Raw genomic sequence first — 25,069 nt, forward strand, 5'->3', positions numbered from 1 at the left:
CTGTCTCTTTTATCTGCATACTTGTGTTATTGATGATATACGTACATCATAGTATGTATGTATGTATGTATGTATGTATCATATTTTATTTATTTTCTGTTTTTTGGTTATTCGCACATGCATGTGATGGCAAGCGTAACCAGTTGTAGAAATGAGAAAAGACAACTGTTTGTGAATTTGAATTATCAATTTCTTTTGTTGAAAAAATAGATTTTTGCAACAAAAATATGACGTCAAACAAATTTCTCCATCAAACTAGAAAATTTATGTTGGCATCCAGTCAGAGCTGTTTATATAATTAGCTTCGAAGGGTTTGGACTAATGGGTCCACTCAAAATTGGCTAAAACCTAACCTGGCGACTATGACAAAGGGACTAGGATTGCTACACATCATTGCCCTAATCAATCCTTTCGATTTCAAGTTGTTAGCTTCCAAGAAATGACACGGTGGGAGGACCCACACCCAATGGATCTGCATTATTCATTTGGTGCGAGAATCACATCGGTGTGACCTAAAATCTTTCCTAAACTCAAGAAAATGCATCAATGTCCGAATCGATCGATAAAGTTTTTGGCCATGTGATCTCGCTCTATGTTTCTGTATTTTATCACCTCCTAATGGATTTTACTCTGCCCATCATTCTTGACTAGCCATATAACAAGTCGAACTAGTGCTCTGATCGGAATATTAATGCTTGACTAGATGAGACGCCGGTGTGCTCGTTTGATAGAAGTGTCAATAGTTGGGCCACATTTTTAACGCTTAAAACCATGAATGTATTTGTTGGGACTTGGATACGAAATAGTATCCAAAATGTTCAGTTTCCGATTTCCCCTTTTGGAATCTAGAATCGCAATAATTAAATCTCAAAACCAAAACCATTGACGTTAAAACTATGATGAGAGAGGTAATCAGATTAGCAGTTATGAGTCTTTACTTCTCTTGGTCGATATATAATATGTACATAAGCCGCCAGCAACACAAATTTATTATTATAACAAAAACAATATATTGTAGATAAATAAGTTATAAGCGATATGCTGGTACAAATACAATCACATGATATTAAATATGAATTCCCTCGGCAAAATAGTTGTAAAACAATGCTATTAAGAGAATCTTACATGATTTTGGGGCATTTAAAATCCCTTGTAAACAAGAAACCATGCCAAATATAGGTAAATTAAAAATTAATAACTTTCTCAAAAAAAGCAAAATTCGAAAAAGGATTGAGGGTGATTCATGTGAAATTTCATTCAAAATCGGGCTTCTCTGGATAGGTGCAACCGGACCTCTGAATGATCACATTTGCTGCATAGCAGCCTGCTTCTACACAATCCGCTATGGGTTTCTCCAAAACCAATTGAGACAAAAATCCACCCACGAAGGCATCCCCTAAAACATTCACAAATGCAAATTAACACCACTCTAAATCTCATGTAACACAGGGCGTAACCAGAATTTTATGCAAGGGGGTGACTTGCAGTTTGGGAAAGCGAAAGATTTAAATTATATATTAAAAAAAATTAGATTGCCCCCTCATTCCTGCTGCTTCCCCTCCCCCCCCCCCCCCCCCCCTATTTGCAACACATGGGTCTGCAAGTTCTGGTATATTGATTCGATATTTGCACTAACATCTCCAATCAGCGAGAGAAAATATAATATCTAGTGTTGATTCGTATTGATTGAGACAACAAAAGGTCATTGGAGTAGCTAATTGGCCATAAGCCTGATTTGAGAATCATCTTTGATGGCGAGATTCCTCAAAGTTAGAGAAATTACAAGGACAACTCCAATATGTTGTTACCATGGTCTTCGTAAGTCACCTTTTTAACCTTTAACTAAGGATACTTCGATGCAAAAACTGATATTTTTAGTAACCTTTTCGCGTTAGAGGCTCTTAAAAATAGGAAATCACGTACCTGCACCATTGGTATCGATGAGTTTCTCTTTAGGCAGCAGAATTACAGGGTACAACGTCACCTTCCCGTCCTCTGCAACCACAACTGGATCTGCACCTTGTGTGATAACGGTAATTCTTTTGTGTGTTCCAGATGCCTTCGGCAACTGGGAAATTTTCAAAGCTATTTCCTCAACATTCTCCGTCTGTTAATCCACACTCAACATGCGTAAGTCCATAGTGATTAAAAATCATTATTAAATCTGGTGCAATTATATCATTACCTCCCAGCCATGAACTTTAGAGAGAGTTCTTGCTTCTGTTTCATTTCCAAAAAGGAAGTCCACATATCTAAAAACAAATAATAGCAGGCCATCAAACAATGTCTCTTCTTCCCAATAAACTAGGTTGTTATGAAATTTAGTAAATTAGCCTTACGGGAATACTTTGTCTTGAACATCCTTGAAGAACTCGCAGATAAATGGAGCAGAAAGGTTCGTCGCAAAAACCTACAAATGCATTAACTTTGAGAACATAGATGCACTCATATTGGTGTTGTAAATTAAGCATCAAGTGAGCAAAAAAAATAATTATCCAGCTTCTAACCTTGTTTTTAGCAGCTGCATGCTCAGCAACAAGTAAGATAGACTCAGGAGAAACAGTGTAAAAAAATCCAGCAATATAGAAGTACTTGGCCTTTTCCACTGTGTAAAGATTAGATGAGTACATATAACAATGTGATATGGAAAATGAGGCAAGGGCCAAATAGTACTCGTTATGCAGCACTTACCCAAGGCCCAGTTTTCTGGTCTCTTCAAATGATCAACTTTGTAGCAATTTGCAGCTGACAAATTGGCAACAAGTGATCTGCAGTACATTAACCATGATTTGTTAGCCCAATGGCCAATGCATTCATCCACTTGGGTGATACGTGAAAGTTTAATATAATTAGTAGTACAAAATTAGGGAGGTTATGCGAAAAGGATCCGCATGGCAATGAGCGTGGAGGGAAACACAAGTTGGTACAGGAGAAAAGGACAGATGGGGCACGGCACTAAAGGAGGAGAGGGTTGCCACCCAAAGGAGAGCAGGAGGGGGAGCGGGGGATGGAAGAGTGGGGCTCCTAACTGGAATTAAAGGGAAAATATGGAAGAAGAAAATAGAAGCTTTAATCAAGAATAAACATGCAGTTCTAGGAAATGTATATTGCACGGTATATTTATTGTTTTAAGTTACTGGCGGTCAAACGAGTATTTTTTGCATAATCGTAACTAATTTAGAAAGAAAAAGTAATAGATGAGGACAATTGATTAGTGCAATATACAGTGGCTACTGGCTATCCCCTTCTCCTTTTTGTATGAGCACAAATTGGCACTTGAATTAAATATACATATATATATAACATCATAGAACTTTCTGAATTTTATTTTGTTCATGAGAACACAAACATTATATAATAATATAATATAATATAAACCAATAAATATCTCAATAAAAAAAATAAGAGAAGACTAACTAAAGTCCCGAATATGTACATACATAGAAGACTGACCTTTCACCACCAACCACGCACACACCACAAGTACCAGTTGCAGCTTCATCTTCATGATAATGAACCTAACACAAACATGTGCGTTAAGTACAAATTAGTTTTTTAAAAAATGGTGATAGTAATTGAAACGCAAAAAATAAAACAAGATACTAACATTGACGCCCGCTAGTTTTGCATTGGCCTTCATTTCCTCACCATATTTATCCTTTCCAATGGAACCCATGTAACTGGTTGCACCAGGAATTTGAAGCATCCACTGCATGAAAATTTTATAAATATCAGCCAGTCACAACTAGAATTCTCAAATAGACAATGATTATCAAGCCACAAACAGCAATGTAAAGTACCTGGGCAACTCTGATTGAATTTTGAGTAGCACCTGCATTGCAAAATCATTAGTATCACAAATAAAAGCTAGTAATATCCGACAAAGTGAGCCAATATGCCAATTCAAAAACTGTTGGTCTTCACCAAAGATAATTTACCTCCAGCAATGTATTCCACTTTGTACTTGGCTGACATTTCATCATACCTGAAACACACATGGACAAATAATTATTTCTACACCTGATGAAATAAACAGATAAAAAAATCTTGCAAGCTATTCTAACCTATACCTAGAACGACATATGGTTGTTAATACCGATTATGTTGGTCCTTTCATAAATAAATATGGATTTCTAGTTCTGACAAGCAAACGAATGGCTAAAACAGAAATTCGAATAATAGCATTCAAAGTACTTACATAGGCAGGTGCTTTTCCTCTGCAAGAATTGCATTGTTCAATTTAATATCATATCTGCAAAACAATAAACACCAATTCAACTTCAACGGGTACCAAAAAACCAGATCTCATAAATTTAACATAACGCGTTGATCCATTATTAAATCATGAATAGCAGCAAATCTCAGATCTAAGCAATTAAGCTGAAAAAAATGCAATACAGCAACAACGCATGCAAGTAAACACATTATACAAGCAAAATTTACACATAAATGTGAAACCACAAAAACTGCAAAATAGCAGCAACACTGCAATCACATATCCGTGGAACCAAAAAAAAACTAAAATAAATGCAAGGCCGCAACATACCATACAAGCAAGCAAATTTATTATACAAGCAAAATTTTCCACAATCACGCAGATCTGTGAAACAGAGAGCCAAAAACTGATAGAAACATACATAAAACACCAGATCTCAAGCTCAAACAAGCATATGAATCAAAACTAAAACAAATGCACGAAAAAGAAGAGACAAATTCCGGAAATTACTTGTCCAAGAATTCCTGATCCACCACGGCGGAGATATCCAGAAGCGGATTCCCCATTCCCAATAGGATTCCTTCGCGCCCCATTTCTACTTTTCGCGGTTAACTGAAATGCGCCTGGCTTTTGGCTTCCGGTTGAGGAATACAAATGAATGGAGTAGGGCTGGTATGCAGAGGGTGAAACATATATATATACGCACACACCTGCGGAGAAAAAAATAATTATAATGTTATAAAATATAAATTATAAAAAAATAAATTTATTTAAAAATAAAAATCATTCAAATATGAAAAATCCTTTCTAAATTCTTAATTTTGATGTAATGATTATTAAATACTTTTTAAAAAAAAAACTATTGTATAATATGTTTATGTTTATTAGATTACCTTGGAAATTTGGGTGGTGGGTGGATTGAGGTGGGCAATGATTCTCTCTAACTGAGATTTCGATTCAGCTTAAAAATAAGTACTTTTATGATTGTACCAAAGTCTAAAGTGTAAATATGAAAAATTATTATTTGAGATTTGATATTTACACCTCATTTTATATTATCTATATTCCAGATGTAAAATGAAGTGCAAATTTTTTTCAAACTTTACAAGTGCAAATTTATTCACAAACAAAGTATAAATAACAGAAAATAGAGTGTAAATATAAAATCCCTTATTATTTTGTTTACAATTAAATAAACTATAGTGTAAGATTCGGTTTGAATTTGGTATATTTCAGTTTGGTTTTTCGGTTTTGTTTTTCAAATCTTCAACTCGAAAATTGAATCATTTTTTTCACTTTAGTATGGTTGATTTTCTTGTTTGACGGTTTGATTAATCGATTTGAGTAATATATTAAATTATGTATTATTAATTCATTGATTTTTATAAAATCTCTAAATTTTTCTATTTTTCTGGATTAAATTGGATTAATGAAATCCTACAAAACCGATATTATCCTAACCAGAGATCCAATCTTTATCATTTGTTCTAAACATGTGGGATCCAGGCTTGATTTCATATTAAAATTTTGTTAAATTAAATGGTGTGGTCGTTTGATTTAAAACAAAGATATACCTTAAAGATATGTTGAACTAAACTATTAAGTTGGGGATAGAATTCAACCTACTTTAGGAACATTACCTTAATCACAAATATGATTCATGTCTTGACACATCAACATTGTAATATTAATTATATTCATATGTTGAAATATCAATCATCAAATGCATAATTTGTATACTACATAAAATAAAATTAATGAGATTCTACCGTGCGGATATTGACTGTGATGGGGCTATTTAAACAGTTGATGTGTGAGAAATGTGATGGACCGAATGCAGCATAAAATTTCTCCTTTTGATTCCGTCGGTTGGTAGCTGACATCTAGTTTGCTTGGTAGGTTAGGCTAATGCGGGTGATCCAATTTTAGAGTATTTAATTTCTGTTTACATCGAATTGAATACGTAATAATCATGTAAAACTGAAGAAATCAAATTAAATTTTTTTCTAAAATTTAACCATATAAGCATAAATTTATAATTCGTTTCTTCCCAACTGTAATTTATATTTATATGATACACTTGATTTTAAAAAATAAATAAATTGAGGCTCATTAAATGGATCCGATTGACTAATTTAGATAACCAAATTGCCAAATTCATATATTTAGTGCCAGTTACTTAATCAATTAATGTGAGATGATATCTCCATCCTTCACCAACCCCGTGGATTATTCTTTTTTAACATGTTCCATGATGGACTTTATTATTTTATTTTTCGGAATACTTCATAATTATGTTGTTATAGTTTGCTTTTATTTTCAATTTTGTTGCTTTACTTTTTCATGTACTAATTATATGTCTCTCAAATTTAAATTGTTTATTGATTTCATCTCAATCGATAGGTTTAGTTTTAAGAATTGAGAATTAACAGTAAGCGCACGCAAAACTTCGTGACGTTACTCTATTTCACCAAATTGCATCAACATCCAAATTGATAGTTTCACGCAAAACTTCGTGACGTTACTCTATTTCACCAAATTGCATCAACATCCAAATTGATAGTTTCATCTTACTCTGCATACATGAGCACTATCTTAAATTGATGATTATGGGTGATGATCATTCAATTTAGACGTTCAAGTTTCAAATTTATCTACGAAATAGATGATTATGGATGTTGATCGTTCAATTTAAAGGCAAATATTAAAATCGCATTGTTTCATGTGCTTCAATCATCAACCTTTAACGTTGAACTAATAGCTGAGAGTCTGAGACAAAATTGAAATACAATCTAAAAATGAGAAAATTTAATTGACACACGGGAGAGTTTGAAAAATGACCTTGGTCAACCAAATTTTTTGATTTATGACCTTCTTTCAAAAAAAATTTGCAAAATGACCTTCAAATACAAAGGAAATGCAAAAACAAAATAAAGAAAAAAAATTGAGAAGGTTATATTTTCAAATCATGGTCAAACGAAGGTTATTTAGTTAAATAAATCCCTTTTGTTTTTTTTTCTATAACATTATACCTTTTCAATTTATGGTTTTCAAACATAATAATTTGCAATTTCTCTTTTATACAATTTCCCAATTTTGTCTTCATTGACCATTACGGCATTACCTACCACACTAAAGTTTTAACGCATATTCAACGTACCATCTCCTTTTTCTCCCCACTTATATCATTACCTATTAAAAAAAAAATTTAATATATCGATAGCTCTGATTTCATTTTAAACGGTATAATCAAATTATTGCTCAAATGCCCCCACACACAAAAGTTCTCATGAAACTATTTTAGGAATCAATTTTATGACACATATTTCTAATTTGACTCGATCTTTAAAAAAAGTTATGTCAAAATTATTATTTTTCACAAAAAATATATGGATCAGATCAATTTTATTCACGAATATAGATTCACGATATCATTTCATAAAAAAACCTATTCTTCATCAAATTATCATGTTTCATACAATAGCACATATACATACACAGAAGACAACATTAACAATTACGTCTACAATTCATGAAATAGCATATATATACCTAAGTTATCTTTTTTTTTTTTAATTTTTTTAGTTAGAGGAGACGAGTGTTATTACTGATATGAGATCTCGTCCTAAACTTGAGACCTCAACATCAAATGTACTACAAGTAATCGGCTTTACTCATGTTATTTTGAGACCATCTCCTGATGGTTTGAGGTCATGGCAGATGGCAAAATCACATTTTATGCATTCTTCAACAAGCTCAGCAACCAAGATGATTCTCAACCTGAATACCTGATACACAATTCCTGTCACTCTCTTCAAAAAAAAAAAAACTGAGTAGTCCACAAAAGTCATCGGAAGATAAACATGACTGCAGAAATGTAGACTGTAAAATATGTCATTGCATTTCATTTTTCAAGATCAAATAAGCAACATTTTTGCATCGACCCAGATTTTCATTAACATCGCAATGTATTATTTCTCTCCAACATGTCATACTGGTGGAAGATATCTTCTCAAATTCAAAGTGATGATATGTAATTCATATCGAAAGCAACATCCACAATAAATAACCTTTTCGTCGGAAAAATCAAATGTACATGTGCTGAAACACTGCTCAGAGATGATCACAGATAGCGTTGGTGAACTCCGATGTTTTAGATTTACCACCAAGATCACCTGTTCGGTACTTCCCTTCAGCAATGGTCTTCAAGACAGCATCCTGGATTTGATCGGCCTTATCATGGAGATCCAGATGCCGCAACATTGTGACGGAACTCAAAAGCAAAGCAGTTGGATTTGCCAAATTCTGCATTGATTTTTAGATGAATAACAAATTTTGGCACACAGACATTATCACATAGAAAGAAAATTAAAAAAATAATAAGAATAAATAAATAAATTCCACATGGTATACTCCTTGACTTCCCAGCAATTTGTAATTTGAGATTTATTCTCATATTCAGAGACTAATTTATCAAAACATATTTTATGAGATCATTTATAGAACAGTCTAAACATATATGGCCACTAAGATGATCATGGGGATCAACACAATAAAGAGATCTGAGTCTTTATCAAAATACCCCACTTCAACCATACTACCAAGAAACCTGCTTGAGCAATTCTTTGTTCTAGGTCATTAGTCTAGAAGAACTCTGTGAAATTTGACATTAAGCAACCGTTTTTCTTCCTGATTCAACATAGATACGAATATGATAACACTTGCTCATACAGAAGGCTAGTTCAAAACACTGCATCTCAATGAATAGAGTTTAGTTTATAACTTCAAAGGTAGATTTGAATATATAAACTCAATACCTAAACCTCCCCAAGATGAGTTATTATTTCCTAGTATAACTGATTGACTGCTATAGAATCTCCAAAAGGACGTCCATATACAAGCATAGATATCTAACTAATATGGGTAACCAACAAGACAAGACTGTTGGTTCACAAAGATGATTGTATTTTCAAATGGTTTTACAGGACCTGCCCCTAGTAAATGAACTTGAGACACTGATGTAGTAACAAAGTACCAAACACTTCGCAAGACCAATACACACCTACTGAAACATCGAAATATCACTTGAAAACTATTAACATAATGACCTGGTGACACTCCCATATCTCTAGAACATATTATCAAAGCTCCAGGCTCACAAGGTAGTAGAGTCTGTGAAAGTGAGACTATGTATAGACCAGCAACTATTTCGTATCATTCTTTGCTTGATAAATTGGATCAACACAAGATCCTTGAAGAGACCATCATATGCCTTTATAAATACACTCATTTTACTCAAAATATTATGATAAGGGACGGGTATTGCAATCAACTCCTGACAGGCATGTGACGTCCTTGTTGCATTCTTTCACATTCTACGAGCTTCCCTGTAGATGTCTAAACAAACTCTCTAGGCCAATAGCACTCCTGGGGTCATCTATGATAACATTCTATTATGCCCTAGCCCCTAGGCCCGTGATGTGTGAAGGTCCATGCGAGCATGACCAGGCAAAATGATTTCTCCTAGCAACTAGTTTGTGTCCGTCTTTAATTTATGAAAATATCTAACACAAGCTGGCACGATAATATATCGGCCATCCTCCTAAAAAGATTCATATTGCCTCCAACACTACAAGATGCTCACTAACTAAATAAGACAGCAATAATTAGAAATTCGACTTATATGCACACATAAACAACCGGCTAACACAACTTTGCAGAATCAAATGAACAAACTGAGTTACTTTGGTACAAACCTTTCCTGCTATATCAGGTGCAGACCCATGTACGGCTTCAGCAAGTGCAATACCTCCCTCCCCAATATTACAACTGTATAGGACCAAGTCAGGTGAAAATATTCATTATGGACATTCTACAAATGGCCAGATATCACATATACCTGGGGGTCAAGCCTAAGCCTCCAATTAACCCAGCACAGAGATCACTTATTATGTCACCGTAAAGATTAGGCATCACTAGAACATCAAAAGAAGCTGGATTCTTCACAAGCTGTAATCAGGAAAAAATTATTGAGAAAAACATTTTTTGAAGTAAAGTTTCACCGTACATTTATTTCTTCTTCAAAGATGGGTTTGGGAAAATTTTTAGTTTTCAAAGAGCAAACTGATGGGTACGAGCAAATTTTTATGTCATCACGGCTGTAATAGTTTCCAAAATAATCCAAAAGGCTTTCCCCAACTTTTTCAGGGACTCAAGTTTGCACCAACATGGAATCCTTAATATACAATTCCTCGTACCATCATACAACAATTGTCAATCACAACTTCTTCGTACACTATGTCTGGGTACTTCTCTGCAACCTCTCTACAACACTGCAATGTAAAGAATAAATTTACAAGGTGAAAAAGGGTAAAATAAATGGAATATCGTGCATATGTATGAAGGCAGACCTTAAGGAAAAGACCATCAGTTTTCTGCATGATGTTGGCTTTGTGTATTGCTGATACTCTCTTACGTCCGTGGGTCTGGGCATAGTGAAAAGCATACTCTGCAACTCTCAAACTTGCTTGGCGTGTAATGATCTTAAGACTTTCAACAACACCCCTCACCACCTGCATTGAATTAAAAAGAGTAGGATCAATGTCAGAACATAAGCACTCTTTTGAATATTATGCATGCACTATGTGTAGCTTACTTGGTGTTCAAGTCCACTGTATTCTCCTTCCGTGTTTTCACGAATAGTTATGAGATCTACATCATCATACTTAGTCTTGTATCCAGGTAGGCTGTAACAAGGTCTCACATTGGCATATAGATTAAGCTCTTTTCTCAGGGTAAGATTAAGAGACCGGTGACCTTTTCCAATGGGTGTGGCCATAGGTCCTTTTAAACCAACTTTATTATTTCTCACAGATTCAAGACTTTCCCATGTCAGGAAACTCTGAGTTCTTGGATCTATGTCCTTCCCCACAAAGTGTTCTTCCCATTCAATTGGAACACCGGCAACTTTAAATACCTGAATTTAATCGGATGTTTAGTAGAATAAATTATATAAGAGATGAATACTACAAAAAAATTTCAATTGCCACGAGACTGTAAATTATCGCAAATTCGCTATGAAACAAATAACATACCCAAGGCCATAAGGAGTCAAAACTAGAAAACGAGAAAACATAGATGATGAGTAGATGGAAAAAGTTTGAACCTCCATTTCACATCTCACGTGGTTTTGTAAGTCGTCAACAAGAAAACACAGAAATTCATTTTTCGTGCAGAGTGCTAGCAAAGAAGTCCACCTTTCACTAGGTAAGCAAGCATAATCTTACAACTGGAAAAATTAGAAATTCAGAGATCAAGAAATCAAATTATGGATAAAATAAAATGAGTATGATGGCCAGATCTCCATGGGCATTCACGAACACAAAATTCAAGATAATAAAAAACCACTATAGCACTCATCTCTCTGGCTCTATTCACAGCATGAGTCTTGAAAATCCTAACGTTACTTTGATATATATTATAATTTCTAAGAGAACTTATTCATAGAGCAACATTTCACCTCTTAGCCAATTAACCTCAGAATTCTCTTCGGTTATTTTCAGGATAAAAAAAGTCGTGAATCTAAATGTTGCTTTTGATTCGAACTCCCCCAAAACCATAGATTAGGAGAACACTCATCTATCATTATTGGGCCAGTCACAACAATTGTTGTACTAAACATGAGCTTTGACTTCACACGTTTGCTGATCTAATAATCTAAGTCAATAAAATTTAGCTTTAATATCAACCAGTAGAATCAAGTTAGCCATAAAATACAGAAGCAAATGAACGTATATTGAAGTAAAAAGAATCCTCTTCCTCCTTCACCTCTTGGTAGAAGACCAAAAAAAACCCAAGCATGCACAAAATCATAAAACTAACAAAACATTACCGCGCATGATACATAAAGAAAAACAAATAAGACAACTTCCAGAAGCCAAATCTACATCCCCGTAGGCTCACGGCAACTAAACGAAAAGCAACAAAACAAAAAGAAATATAATACAGAAATTCATGCTATGCGACCTGTTTGACGGACTCGGCGATCTCAGGGCCGATGCCATCGCCGGGAAAGAGAGTGGCGCGGATCAGATTGGAGCCAGATGAAAAGTTCCGATCGAGCGAGCTCCGGTTGGAGGAGAAGATTCCACTAGCTCGGGTTTGAGCGAGTCGTCGACAGATTTGAGATGCCATTGTCATTCTCAGCCGCTGACCCCCAATTTGTCGAATCTCCCCAGTAAAAAATCCAAGAAGGGGAAAGAAGCGTAGTCGTTTCGTGCGTGTATTCTGTTCCTTTTTGTATAATAAAATAAGAAGCAAACAATTTGTTAATTTACATTATACAAACTTCGCCCTATTTTTATGTTAGATAGATTAGAAAATGTAATAACAACATAATTTGGTCCACTTCACAAATTTAACGAGTTTTTTTCGTTCAACAATGCGTGAAATATTAAAAATATACATTTCAAAATTTAATAAACATGCAAATCCTTTAACATTTTATAATTATTTAATTGACATGCAAACCTTTTAACATTTTATAATTTTGGCATGTTTTACGCTTCTCGTGGTGATTTGATGAACACGCACATTCCCGTGTCTCGATAAGTATTTTTTTGATAGACAAGCAAACCTTTACAATACTCATATTATAATACACATTTTTTTTTACAAAAGTTCAATTATAAAATATTTATTAAATATTTTTCACTTTATTATTATTATTACTGATAAACAATGCATGCGAAAATTCGCGTGCATATATAGTTTATATTACATCTAAAAATAATAAATATATTTTTATATTTTTAAATAAATTAAAAAATAAAGTTGAAATATGGTAGTTATAAATAGTAAAAGACATTTTGGTACATCCATTAATTTGACCAAGGTAGTTATTTTAGGGGTTCATAGATTATTATATTGTATAGATTATTAATTTTTTATTTTCAATATTATTATTCTTAATTAATTTTTTTATTACTAATAATATTATTAATTTATTTTGATATAATGTTTTATTCAAATTCAAAAGGAAAAAATGTATGTAAAAGAGATTAATTATCAAGTGGAACAGTGGATGAAGTAAATATTCAAATAAATATCTAAAAAGGGATTAATTACCAAGTCGATGATAATCATCTCATTTTTCATTTTTATAATATTTTAAATTTCAAAAATATAATCTTATATAAAACCTAATAGTAAATTTAGGAGAAAAAAGAAAGATATCATCAAATATAACGACCATTTTTATAATCATTTTTAATCTAAACAAGGTCTCTATATTTCAATTTTAGTCTTACATAAATCTCTATATTTCAGTTTTAATGTTTATGAAGTTTAATAATTGATGGTAATTTAGTAAAATGACAACTAGTTTGATCGTGTATTTGTTTTTCGGATAATTGTACAAATTTTATAAAAATTCAAGGGTTGACATACCTATTAAATTTTTATAGACGATAAGTGTATAATTTTAATATTTCATCTGAATGATTGATGCACGAAGCTACCGATTTTAGCTGATGAAATTGTCCCGTACTCCACTCGCATAAGATCCCCACCCTTATATATACATGGTCGTCAAAATTGGTAAGAGAGCCGATAGGCCCAAAAACTATCATTTGGGTTTGGTTGGACTGAGAAATTGATAATCCAACATGTTTGTGGGCCAGATTTTAATTATATTAAATAGGCTTCAGCAGGCTGGCCCGTAACCTCTCAACCAGCTATTTGGCGGGAGTCGCGGGACGAGTCGGGATTTCTGTAACATATCACATAAATATTACATGTTCATGTTGTGTGTGTATAATATTTTTTACAAGCCAAATCAATGAAAGAGAAATGTATTTTCGTCCCATCAAATCGAGTTAAATATTGGTGAAACGGAGAAAGCAACAAATAAATAACTCATTTACTTAAATATTATAAGAACTAAACCCGAATCCGTAAAAAAGCAATATCTAAACCTTCCAAATATTGGCAAACACAAAAGCCAACAAACCTGAAAACACCCATTAAAACAAGAACTTGAAAATACAATATAATATAATAATCATCTGTTTGGAAAAATAATTTTAAAATAATTTTTTTTTAGAAGTGAAAAAAACTTAAGACGTGTGTTTGGAATGTATTAATTTTGTGAGAAAAATGAAAGCATGAATATAGTGTCTAAATAATCGTAGATATCAAAATGTAAAATTATACAACAAACTTTCATGAGATTTTTCAATCGAGATGTGTGAGATTTGGTCAAAATGTTCTTGAAATAGCACTTCTATTAATTCCATATCTATGACATAAATTCATTTCCCCGCATTTTATTTGTTATCATAAACATAATTCCATCGTTATTTACATCAATATTCTTACTCGATTCCAAAGCTCTCTAGCAAATTATTGCAAGAAAAGATGGTACATACATATCCATAATGGTTAAAAGATTTTCCAATTTTTACATATTATCGTTCATAGTATCACATAGATTACCTTACATCCAACAACAAAAGACAACATAACAAAAGAAAAAAAAAAACATATTGGATTCAAAAAGGAACTAGCATATAGGAAGTGGTGCACCATTCCAACTCTCTAGGCATTTGAACAATGGATCCACGATGAGCCCCTTGCTCATTGCGGTGAACACCTTCTCGCACTCCTCCCCCGGAGACGTCACCTTTTCTCCGGTCAAGAACTCAGTCCCGACTTCCTCTCGAATGAACTTGTACAAGGGGTATGATCTGCATTCCGTGATTCTGTTAGGGATGGCTGGATTTCCGCTCTCGAGGGCGATTCTCGCGCCCTCGACTTCTTTAGGCAACAGGGCCTTCAGTTCGTCCTCGAAAGATTCGATCTTTTGGAAGATGGACATGCTGGAATTCTTCTCGTTTTCGCCGTTTTTGAGAGCGTGGTCGACTAGAACTTGTCTGAGTTTCTGCATCAACGGGTAGGTGCCGCTGCAGGGGTCGTCGATGTATGTGAAGACATACTCACGATCCACTACTCGAAGCAAGTCCTTCTCGCAAAATCTCGACGGATGAAGCTCCCCATTGGATCCTGTGGTAAGGGTTCTTTTCGCGACTTGGCTGACCGTGTTCTTGACAGAGAACCTCAAGTTCTCCTCCAAATGCCTCAAATCGACGGCTTGGCAAAGCGCGATGAGGTATGTCGACAGCATGAGTTTCAAGATATCCAACGCTTCAACTGTTTTTCGAGCTGATATCAAGCCTAAGGAGTTCACATCTTGGTTGTGTTGCTCAGCGCTCTCAACATGACTCGTGACCGGATTCGCCAAGAACTGAAGCTCAGAACAGTACGAAGCCATAGCGATTTCGGCTCCCTTGAATCCATAGTCCAAGCTCGGGTTCCTCCCACCAGAAAGGTTAGACGGCAACCCATTGTTGTAGAAATCATTAACAAGTTCCGAAAACTGAGCAAACATTAGCTTCCCGATCGAGGCAACGGCCAACCTCGTGTTATCCATGGACACCCCGATAGAGGTGCCTTGGAAATTGCCACCATGTAAGGCCTTGTTTCTTGATACATCAATCAATGGGTTATCATTCACCGAGTTGATTTCCCTCTCGATCATCTTGGAGGCGGAGCGAATGACCTCTATTTGAGGCCCGAGCCACTGAGGGGACGTCCTGAGAGCATATCTATCTTGCTTGGGTTTCTGCAGAGGATCCATTTCATGCAATTTCTGAGCAGCCTTCATATAACCACTTCCATCTAGAATGTGTTCCATCACAGCAGCTGCCTCGATTTGGCCAGGATGATGCTTCAACTTATGCGTCAAATGGTCCGTGAACTCCGGCTTCCCGTTCATAACCTCAGCGAAAACCGCGGACATAACTTCAGACAGCACTCCAAGTATGTTGGCCTCGTAGAGAGCGACCGAGGCCAATCCAGAACCGACAGCCGTCCCATTGACAAGCGCCAGGCCTTCCTTAGGCTGCAACTCGAAGAACCCTCCATCGACTCCGGCTAGTTTGAATGCTTCCTCGGCATTTAAGGATTCGCCATTGGGGCCAACCGCTTTCGCGTTGGGGCGACCGGTCAAGAACCCCGCAATGTATGACAAAGGCACGAGATCGCCTGAGGCAGTGATGGTGCCACGAAGAGGCAAGCATGGTGTGATGTTGGTGTTGAGGAGTTTGGCGATGGCTTCCATGATCTCGAACCGGATGCCGGAGTACCCTTGGAGAAGGGTGTTGATTCGAACCAGCATGGCGGCCCGAGTCGCCGATTGTGGCAGCGTGTGGCTAGTTTCGGTTCCGGTTCCGAAAATTCCACCATTCAAGAACCTGCAACATTGATACAAAGAATTCACAAGACCATAAAATACATTGCTTGAAAATTACTCCAATTCTGAATATTTCACATTCCGACCTTTTATTCAAATTGAATCATAATATCACACGTACATTTGTTTAATTTGCTCGATGTGGTAACAATAACTAGTCAAAGATTATTTTCTAATAGTATTTTTTTAAAAAAGTATATTAAATTAGACTTCAAACAATAAATATATAAACATGTTGCTCAAAAAATAATTGTTCATCTCTTAATTATCACCGGCCAGCTTGCAGGTTGACTAGGGGAGGAGGAATTGCCTAGCAAAGGGATACTTGACTTTCTCAAATTTGGAAACATTGTAGCAAGAATGTTTGAGTTGGAGCTTTAGTACAATATTGGAGGAGTAAAATTTATATCTGGTCTTATTTTGGAAATAAAATTATTATAGTAGACATATAATGTAATGTATCATATACAGCTTGACAAAATCGTTTTAAATTCTATATTGATATATTTCTGGACAGAAATAACTATTTTTTATCCCGGAAAATATTATTTGAAAATTTGCATATATAACTCGCCGTCGGGGTATTTATCAACCACATGCCTGAGGTTGCCACCTACTGTTCTCAACTTAAAATTATTTTAGAATCTAACAAAAGACGACGATGAGTGAATTTATAAGTTTCTTCTAATTTTTGAGTCAAAACAATGTACAATTTACCCATGTATTACATGTTGAAAAATATATAAAGAATTTTTTTTTTAACAAAAATAAAAAAATCTAAATTTACTTAAATTTTGCTCTATAACAAGAATCTAGTCAAAGGTGGAAAGTTAAATTTAAGAAAAAAAACGAGGCAAAATTAATTTGATTCGAAAAGTAAATGCAAAGATCAAACATGAATCGTATATACCTGATGAGTTCGGCCTGAAGAGCGCCGCCTTGCTTGGTCCGGCGGTGGGAGGTGGCGCCGAAACCGGTGGTGATCCCGTAACTATCAGTCCCATTGTTCATGCTCTCCATCACCCAGTCGCTGCTGGCCTTGACACCCTCCCTCGCCGCCTCCGCCAGCTCCACGGCCACAGCATTATCCCTAGCGGCGATGGCCGCCACCTGGGCTATGGTCAGCGTCTCTCCGCCGAGGTTGACGACCGGCTTCCTGTACTCCGCCACCATCTTCTTCACATCGTCGAGGTGGCTCCCCATCAACGACTCCGCCGCCGCACCCCAGTTGAGTGGATCCTTCAGGGGGATGCAAAACCCGTTGGAGTTGTTGCCATTATTCTCCTTCACGACGGCGGCGGCCATTGGCGGGGATTACGAGGATGTAATGGAATATATTTGGGTTGAGAGAGAAAGACACCAGATAGTCACACGCACTGTAAAAGAGAGATTTCTTGGTTGGATTGGTTTTGGTTTTGGTTTTGGTTTTGTGGGGAAGTTTGGTGAAATGTAGTTGGCTTTAAATAGAGGGGTTGGTGTTGGCCCGGGGCTAAATCCTTTGTTTATTATTTTCGAACATTTTATAGAAATATATATATTTAAAAAAGGAGTAGATTTGTATGAAATAAATTCATCGTTAAAATTTAGAAAATATTGATCACTTAATATATATGATGTATTTAGATTCAGGATTAGAGCACTAATCATGGTAGCGTCCAAGTACCTATTGTTAAGTTATTTTAATATATAAATTGAGTATTGATAGTCATGATGATGGAACTGTTATTTTTCAATGCATGTTGAATTTTTGGGTAAATCCTATGTTAAAGAAGTAGTCTTTGTACTCTGCAAACTACGTTAGTTAAGTAAAGTATTACACTAGTTTGTTAAAACATATGTGATGTACAATCTCGTTCGAAAATATGTTGGTAAGGAATCAAATTATTATTGTTAAATATATTCTTGCCTATATGCATATGTATGAATGTAAGTTGTGAAACATATCATTAAATATTGAGGAATGCTATATGTACAACCAAATTTATACATCAATTTGTACAACACAAAAAAAATCAATACAAAAATTTCATTTATCAAAATTTCATGATAAATTAAATGTAAAATATCGTGATATAATAGCAAAATATCACGATATATTTATTATAAATATCGTTGTACACGATATATGTTGTACCTCTAGCATTATTCTTAAATATTTTATTGCCTATGTACATAGGTGTGTATATGTATCGATATTTTTGCCAACCAACGTCCTACCTTATATTATAAATATATAAATAATTTCAGATTAAATAAATATATTAAAATTGCAATATTTGACATAATTTTTCGTGAGGGGGTGATCGTGTGCATTATATAAATATAAATATAAATATAAATATTAATATTAAACGTATGGATTTTGGTAGGTGGATTTGGCATGAGAGGAGAGAGTGGGGCAGGCAAGTCATATGTGAAGGGGTTTGTTGAGGGTTGATCTGGGCCGTTGGTTTGATGTTTTTTGGACGACGGAGATTTGAAGAAGTGGTTGTGGCTTTGAAGTTGGATTTTTTTATATATATATTTATTTTTGTCACAAAAGGGTTGGGATATTGTGGTGTGGTTGGTAGGAAGTGGGAATTGGATTGGGTATAGAAGTATGAAACTTATATTTATTATTTAATTATTTTTTGTGCTGTTTTTTTAATTAAAATGCTAAAGATACAACAAATATCGTGTACAACGATATTTACAACAATAATATCGTGAGATTTTGTTATTTTATCGCGAGATTTTGTATTTAATGTATCATGAGATTTTGATAAATTAAATTCTTATATTAAATTTTTTGTGTTGTAAGATTTATTGTACAAATTTCGTTGTACCTGTATCATTTTCTTTTTTTTTTATTGTAGTTCTTGGATAGATGATCAAGATATTTTGACCTTGGGATTTTATTTTTAAAATTGAATCATCAAAAATATCATAAAAACCATGAAATTAAATGATAGTGTTATTATTATACTATAATACAAAAGTACTTTCAATTTATTTACAGCAAAAGGTACTTTAATTTAGCGGGGACAATTTTTTAGCTAAATGAGTTTATTATAATAAAATATTATATGTGTAGCGAGAAAAATAAGTAAATTAAATTAGATTAAATTCATAAAGACGCTAAATTCGTTTTAATTGTTCTTCATCACTGCATGAAAAGTGTGGTGGCTTTGACTACACTGACCAGTGTGTAAAGGCTCTGACCAATGGTCAAACTTTCCTCCACTTTCTAATTCCTGTGTTTGTAATTGCTTAGTAATTTGCCACCCTTCTCCTTAAGAAATTTGTGTCTAATTGTTTCAAAAAAAAAAAAAAATGAAATTTGTGTCTAGTTTCCCAAAAGACTTGACCCTATAGCTAAGCTTTTTCTTTTCACTTTAATGTCACTACTTAAATTTTTTTGGGAAATGTTACATTGAATTCACATTGTCGTAGCAAAGCTTTTGTCAAGTTTATGTTAAATATCTTATGATTTTCCTAGAATATATGTTGTTTCACACTTTAATTACATTTGCTGTATTATCAATTTTTTGTGGTATATGCTCACATCTTCATGACAAAAGTTAAAAGAGCCCAGCACTCAGCAGCCATACATTTGTCTGCTTTTACCTCCATTTAACGTGTCTGTGTATATTTATAATTTTATATATAATTTTGTATACTCCTGAGTTTTGATACGATAAACATTTATTGCAATTAGTTCATATTTAAAGATTTTGCTAACCAATTTCTCCAAGAAACCTATTAAAAATGTAACATAATTTTTTAAATTTTTTTACAAATAATTAAATAGCAGAACATATATTGCGGTGTAATAATGTATGTTCGATTTATAATAAAAGGAAATAAATGAATGAAAAAATCAAAGGATCTAAAACACCGGGACAAGTTTGTTGTGATACGATTTCACGGATCTTTTATCAGTAAAATGGGTCAACTCTATGTACTTATATTTACAATAGAAAATAATATTTTTGATATGAAAAGTAATATTTTTTCATGAATAATTCAAAAAAAAAATTTATCTCACAAAATTAACTCGTGTAATCGTGTCACGAGAGTTTCCGTCTCACGATAGTTTTTACCAAAAACCCAGAGGCGATAGTTGCCAACACAATGAATGAGCCCCTTTCCAAATTATCTAATAATAAATTGGCTCGATCCCCACTAATTTGAAAAATAAAATGCTTGAAGAGAAAGACGAATATAATTAATAAATATCCTCATAATTTCCACGCAAGTTACACTAAGAATTAAACGTTGACCACATGAAAGTCCGGCAGACCAAAAATCGTGTTTTACACTTATTTGGTGGATGCCATGCAAAGTTTCGGAAGATTACAACGAAAACGTGTTTCAACCTTTTTTCCTCTTCTATATTGATAATGACCCCTTTTGGTGCTAATTAATTTTTTTGAAGTTTAGTAGAAAAGAGTCAGTACACCTAACTTTACAATTAATGCATCAGGAAGTTGGAGGAGGATGTTAACTTATTCAGTTTTTGTGGAATATATTTGTATAATTGGTCAAAATATTTAAGACTGGTAAGTGTTTAGTTGTTGGTATCTATATTTTTTTGTTTTCAGATACAAAAAATTTCATCATACAATATCAAGACAGTACGTAGGTTATAAAATCTTGGATTCAAGACCTAATTGTTCAAAAAAAAAAAAAATTACCAAAAATATTTGTTTTGTATATATATATATATTTTTTATCCGTAAATCGTATCACTTTTATTGATAGAACCAGTTTGTAAATATAATATTAACCAACCAAGAAGAGAAATTTAAGTTCACCCAACAGAAAATGTAGGAGATGACAAAGCAATGAAAACTTGTGTATAATGCTATAATAATCATTTATATAATTAATCATTTATATGTTACTGAGATTAATCTTGGATTCAAAACCTAATTCATCGTTAATTATAACTTAATATCTATTCTTCTATTCTATATTATAATACATAAGGGTGCTAGAGTAACCGTTTTTGGTCATTTTAATGTTTGTACCAAATTACCCCTATCAATCTATAACTACCTACTTTCTCACATTCATCTCCATGTTATTTTTTAAACCACCTATTTTGTAATAATAAAAAATAAATCATGATAATATATATATATATATATAAATACATAATACTATATATTTTATCACACGCAAAGCGTGTGCATGGATGCTAGTAATATATATGTAGCGTCGGCTATTTTCTCAGTTCCTGTCAATTGCAATGAAAATTCATTGTGATTTCCTTTAATTTCCAAGTGACTCAAAAATAAGAGTTTATTGATTTAGTTAGACCCCCTGAGTGGAATTCGCGAGAAGTCCTCGGTGAAGTTTTTTTTTTTAAATATTTTTAATAGTATTAAATTAAATGTTTTACACATCATGATTCATGAATAACTTGGATTTGAAATCCCTTTTTAAAAAAAATGTTCAAACAATGATAGATTGAATTGATATAAGAATCTCCCTTTAGACATCATCTTTTCATTTGTCGAAATTACCCTTATATGATATAAATATTACATTTTTATTTTATTTGTTTTTTTTAAATTTTAATATTTCAAATTTCCATATTTTTGTCAACTAAACATTATAGATAAGATGAATTGATAAATAAATTTTAAATTTATTTTTATATTATTTTATAAATAAAAAATAAATAAATTTAAATATTATCAAAAAAATAATATTTATACATAACATACAATATTAAATATATTATATGATTTTATACACACGCAACGCATGTATGCGATTATGCTAGTTAAAATTAAAGAGCTCGACGTTTATTGTAGCTATAATTCATCAAATATAAAGACAAACTTATAACGTAGTATTATATTTTACTATATATAATGCAACATGACCCTATGCTAATTAATTATCTGAAGTCATGGTTTAATTTTTAGATTTGCCTAATGTTGCACTTAGATTCGAGTCATTTAAAATCCATCATGATTCAAATTTATTTTAATTGTTAAATGATTTATACAGAGAAAACTCAAATCCATCATCTACTTTTTTAAACTATATATAAATATATAAATAATACTAATCACAATGTATTTCAAATTACTTCAATATTATAAGGATTTGAAATCTATTGTGACTAAAATAATTATAGAAATATATTGAGAGATGCATTCAAATTTCTATTGATAAGTTATCAAACAATAAAAATACACATAAATCGATGTATTTCAAATCATTCAATTCAAAATCAACCTAATACAATTTTCATCTTATCAAACTAACTATATGATTTTACTATATTATAATAATATTTTTATTTATATTTTATTTATCTATGTTACAATTTAAAAATAAAAAATTGATAACTTTATTTTAATTGTTTTTAAAATACTTCATTATTTTTTTTAATGAAAAACACATCTGACGTGTGTCATGATCCAAAAGTTATTTATACTATATGACACGGTAACATATTTTTTTGGAAATTCCTATCATACCAGAAACACAAATTAAGTATTAAAATGTATTATTTTGTTATCAAGTCGATCTCCCTTAACTATTAAATAAATACGAGAATGCCATTAAATGCATCATATTTTATTGGATAATTTAAATTTTGGTCCCTCTTTCCATTTTGAATAACAATTCTGTAAGACGGTCTCATTTGTGAGACGGGTCAACCATATCTATGTTTATAATAATAAGTAATATTTTTTAGCATAAAATGTAATATCTTTTAATGGATAACTCATATAAAAGAATCGTCTAAAAAAAATGATCATTGAGACCGTTTCATAGAATTTTTTGTCCACTATTTTTATATAATTTCCAAGCTAGGTGTTCCCGTTTCTGATCAAGGACCAGAAATATTTATAGACGTATGGAGCTCAAATTCTGCAACAATTATTAATTCATAACTCGTGCCATGTGCATGGTCTTTCTTCATTTTACATTTCTTATAGGTGTAAATTGCTCAAAAATCCCCAATGCAAACATGTTTTGCTCTGCACTTCCTAGCCGCTTTTTTGTACCACATTTTTTGTTAATTTGTACCACATTTTGTATGATTTTGTACTACATTTTGTATTGTTTTGTACCACATTTTATGATTAGGGACCCCAAAGCAAAACATGTTTGCTTTTGGGAATTTTTGAGCAAATTACCCTTCTTATAATTTTAATATTATGCAAAAATATAAAAATATCATCACTATAAAATAAAATATAAATAATATTTCGTTCACCAAAATTTTGCAAAAATGTGGTGTTACGTACATATATATAAATTCAACCTTTTTTGGTATCATCGCTAGGGCTGGGTACGATAAGGTATACCGTACCAAACTCTAATATCGTATACCGTATCGTATCATATCGGTATGAAGAATTTCATATCGGTATCATACCAAAAATTCGGTATGGAGAATTTTTATACCGAATACCATACCGAAAATAAAAAAAATTCGGTATACCGACAAATTTCGGTATACCGAGTTTTTTTTTTGTATGCCATGAAATTTTTTTTAAAAAAAATAAATTCGGTATATTCGGTATACCGAAATAAAAAAATTTTATATACCGTTACCGATACCGAAAATTTCGATACGGTTTCGGTATACCGATTTTTCGGTATATTTGGTAAATTTTTTGGTACGGTATTTTCGGTATTTCGATATTTTTTTCCAGCCCTAATCAACGCAACAAATTAGTTAACAACATTGTTCTTTAGGCCAAACCGGTAGATTGGGAATTTAAGTTGGCAACAACCACTCGATCACCATGAATATAAATTAGTTGGGTGCAGCCAATTTAATTTAATGTGATGCAACAAATTCGATGCAATTTATTTTATATTTTTTTTAAAAAAATATTAAATCTCGCCATGAAATTTGTTTGAGGAAAAAAACTATCATCAAATGATTTGACTATGCATCATGACTAATATTGATTTTTGGATATAAGAATTTCAAATATGTTCAAATATATTTTTGTTTTTACTTATCAGAAAAATAACGTCATAAATTTTAAATCAAATTCTTTCTTATTTATATAGTATTTCATGTTGATTAAGATGTATTTCAACTTTAACACAATAATTTTATTTTTGTATAACTGATGTGTAAATAAATAATGTATAAATTTAGAATTTAATCTATTATTTCATTGTTAACAATAAATTAAATTAGATTTAAAGTTTAAGCATTTAAAATCCTTCCATTAAAACACGAGTATTTGAAATTTCTTGGGATTGTACATAAATATTTTGAAAACTGAATAATATTATTCATAAGGAAAAATATAGTACTAATTTAAATTTAATGATTTAATTGATATACGATAAATAATTAATAATTTATTGATATAAAATAAATAATTAATAGATATAAATAATATGACAAAAAGAACACAAAATTGAATAAAATAAATTATGCATAGATTAGTAATACGACATACCAAACGATCGATACCTAAATGAAAAATTTTGTTCGGAAAGTTATCTCGCGATTTATAAGTACATCCCGTTAGTAAAACAAAATATTAGTTGTGCATAGAGTATAGACT

At 32.7% G+C, this 25,069-nt stretch overlaps 3 protein-coding genes across 3 annotated transcripts; all 3 read right to left on the bottom strand.

Moving 5' to 3' along the window:
• Positions 1–1,010: 1,010 nt before the first annotated feature.
• Positions 1,011–4,884, bottom strand: LOC140887815 (adenosine kinase 2). Its single transcript, XM_073295307.1, has 12 exons — positions 4,727–4,884; positions 4,199–4,252; positions 3,939–3,985; positions 3,801–3,832; positions 3,608–3,709; positions 3,454–3,518; positions 2,692–2,768; positions 2,508–2,605; positions 2,340–2,410; positions 2,186–2,252; positions 1,924–2,107; positions 1,011–1,396 (listed from the first exon to the last, which is right to left on the bottom strand). The coding sequence occupies exons 1-12, from the start codon at positions 4,807–4,809 to the stop codon at positions 1,254–1,256; spliced, it is 1,023 nt and encodes a 340-aa protein (XP_073151408.1). The 5' UTR covers positions 4,810–4,884; the 3' UTR covers positions 1,011–1,253.
• Positions 4,885–8,094: 3,210 nt separating this feature from the next.
• Positions 8,095–12,509, bottom strand: LOC140886710 (3-isopropylmalate dehydrogenase, chloroplastic-like). Its single transcript, XM_073293436.1, has 7 exons — positions 12,242–12,509; positions 10,872–11,192; positions 10,627–10,788; positions 10,474–10,548; positions 10,116–10,225; positions 9,973–10,045; positions 8,095–8,521 (listed from the first exon to the last, which is right to left on the bottom strand). Exons 1-7 carry the CDS (start codon positions 12,413–12,415, stop codon positions 8,330–8,332), a joined length of 1,107 nt encoding a protein of 368 aa, XP_073149537.1. The 5' UTR covers positions 12,416–12,509; the 3' UTR covers positions 8,095–8,329.
• A 2,124-nt stretch (positions 12,510–14,633) lies between these two features.
• LOC140886492 (phenylalanine ammonia-lyase-like) lies at positions 14,634–17,951 on the bottom strand. The gene is made up of 2 exons (XM_073293085.1): positions 17,437–17,951; positions 14,634–16,527 (listed from the first exon to the last, which is right to left on the bottom strand). The coding sequence occupies exons 1-2, from the start codon at positions 17,829–17,831 to the stop codon at positions 14,778–14,780; spliced, it is 2,145 nt and encodes a 714-aa protein (XP_073149186.1). The 5' UTR covers positions 17,832–17,951; the 3' UTR covers positions 14,634–14,777.
• Positions 17,952–25,069: the final 7,118 nt, after the last annotated feature.

This window comes from Henckelia pumila, chromosome 3, assembly GCF_033568475.1.
Source record: "Henckelia pumila isolate YLH828 chromosome 3, ASM3356847v2, whole genome shotgun sequence".
Lineage (NCBI taxonomy): Eukaryota > Viridiplantae > Streptophyta > Magnoliopsida > Lamiales > Gesneriaceae > Henckelia > Henckelia pumila.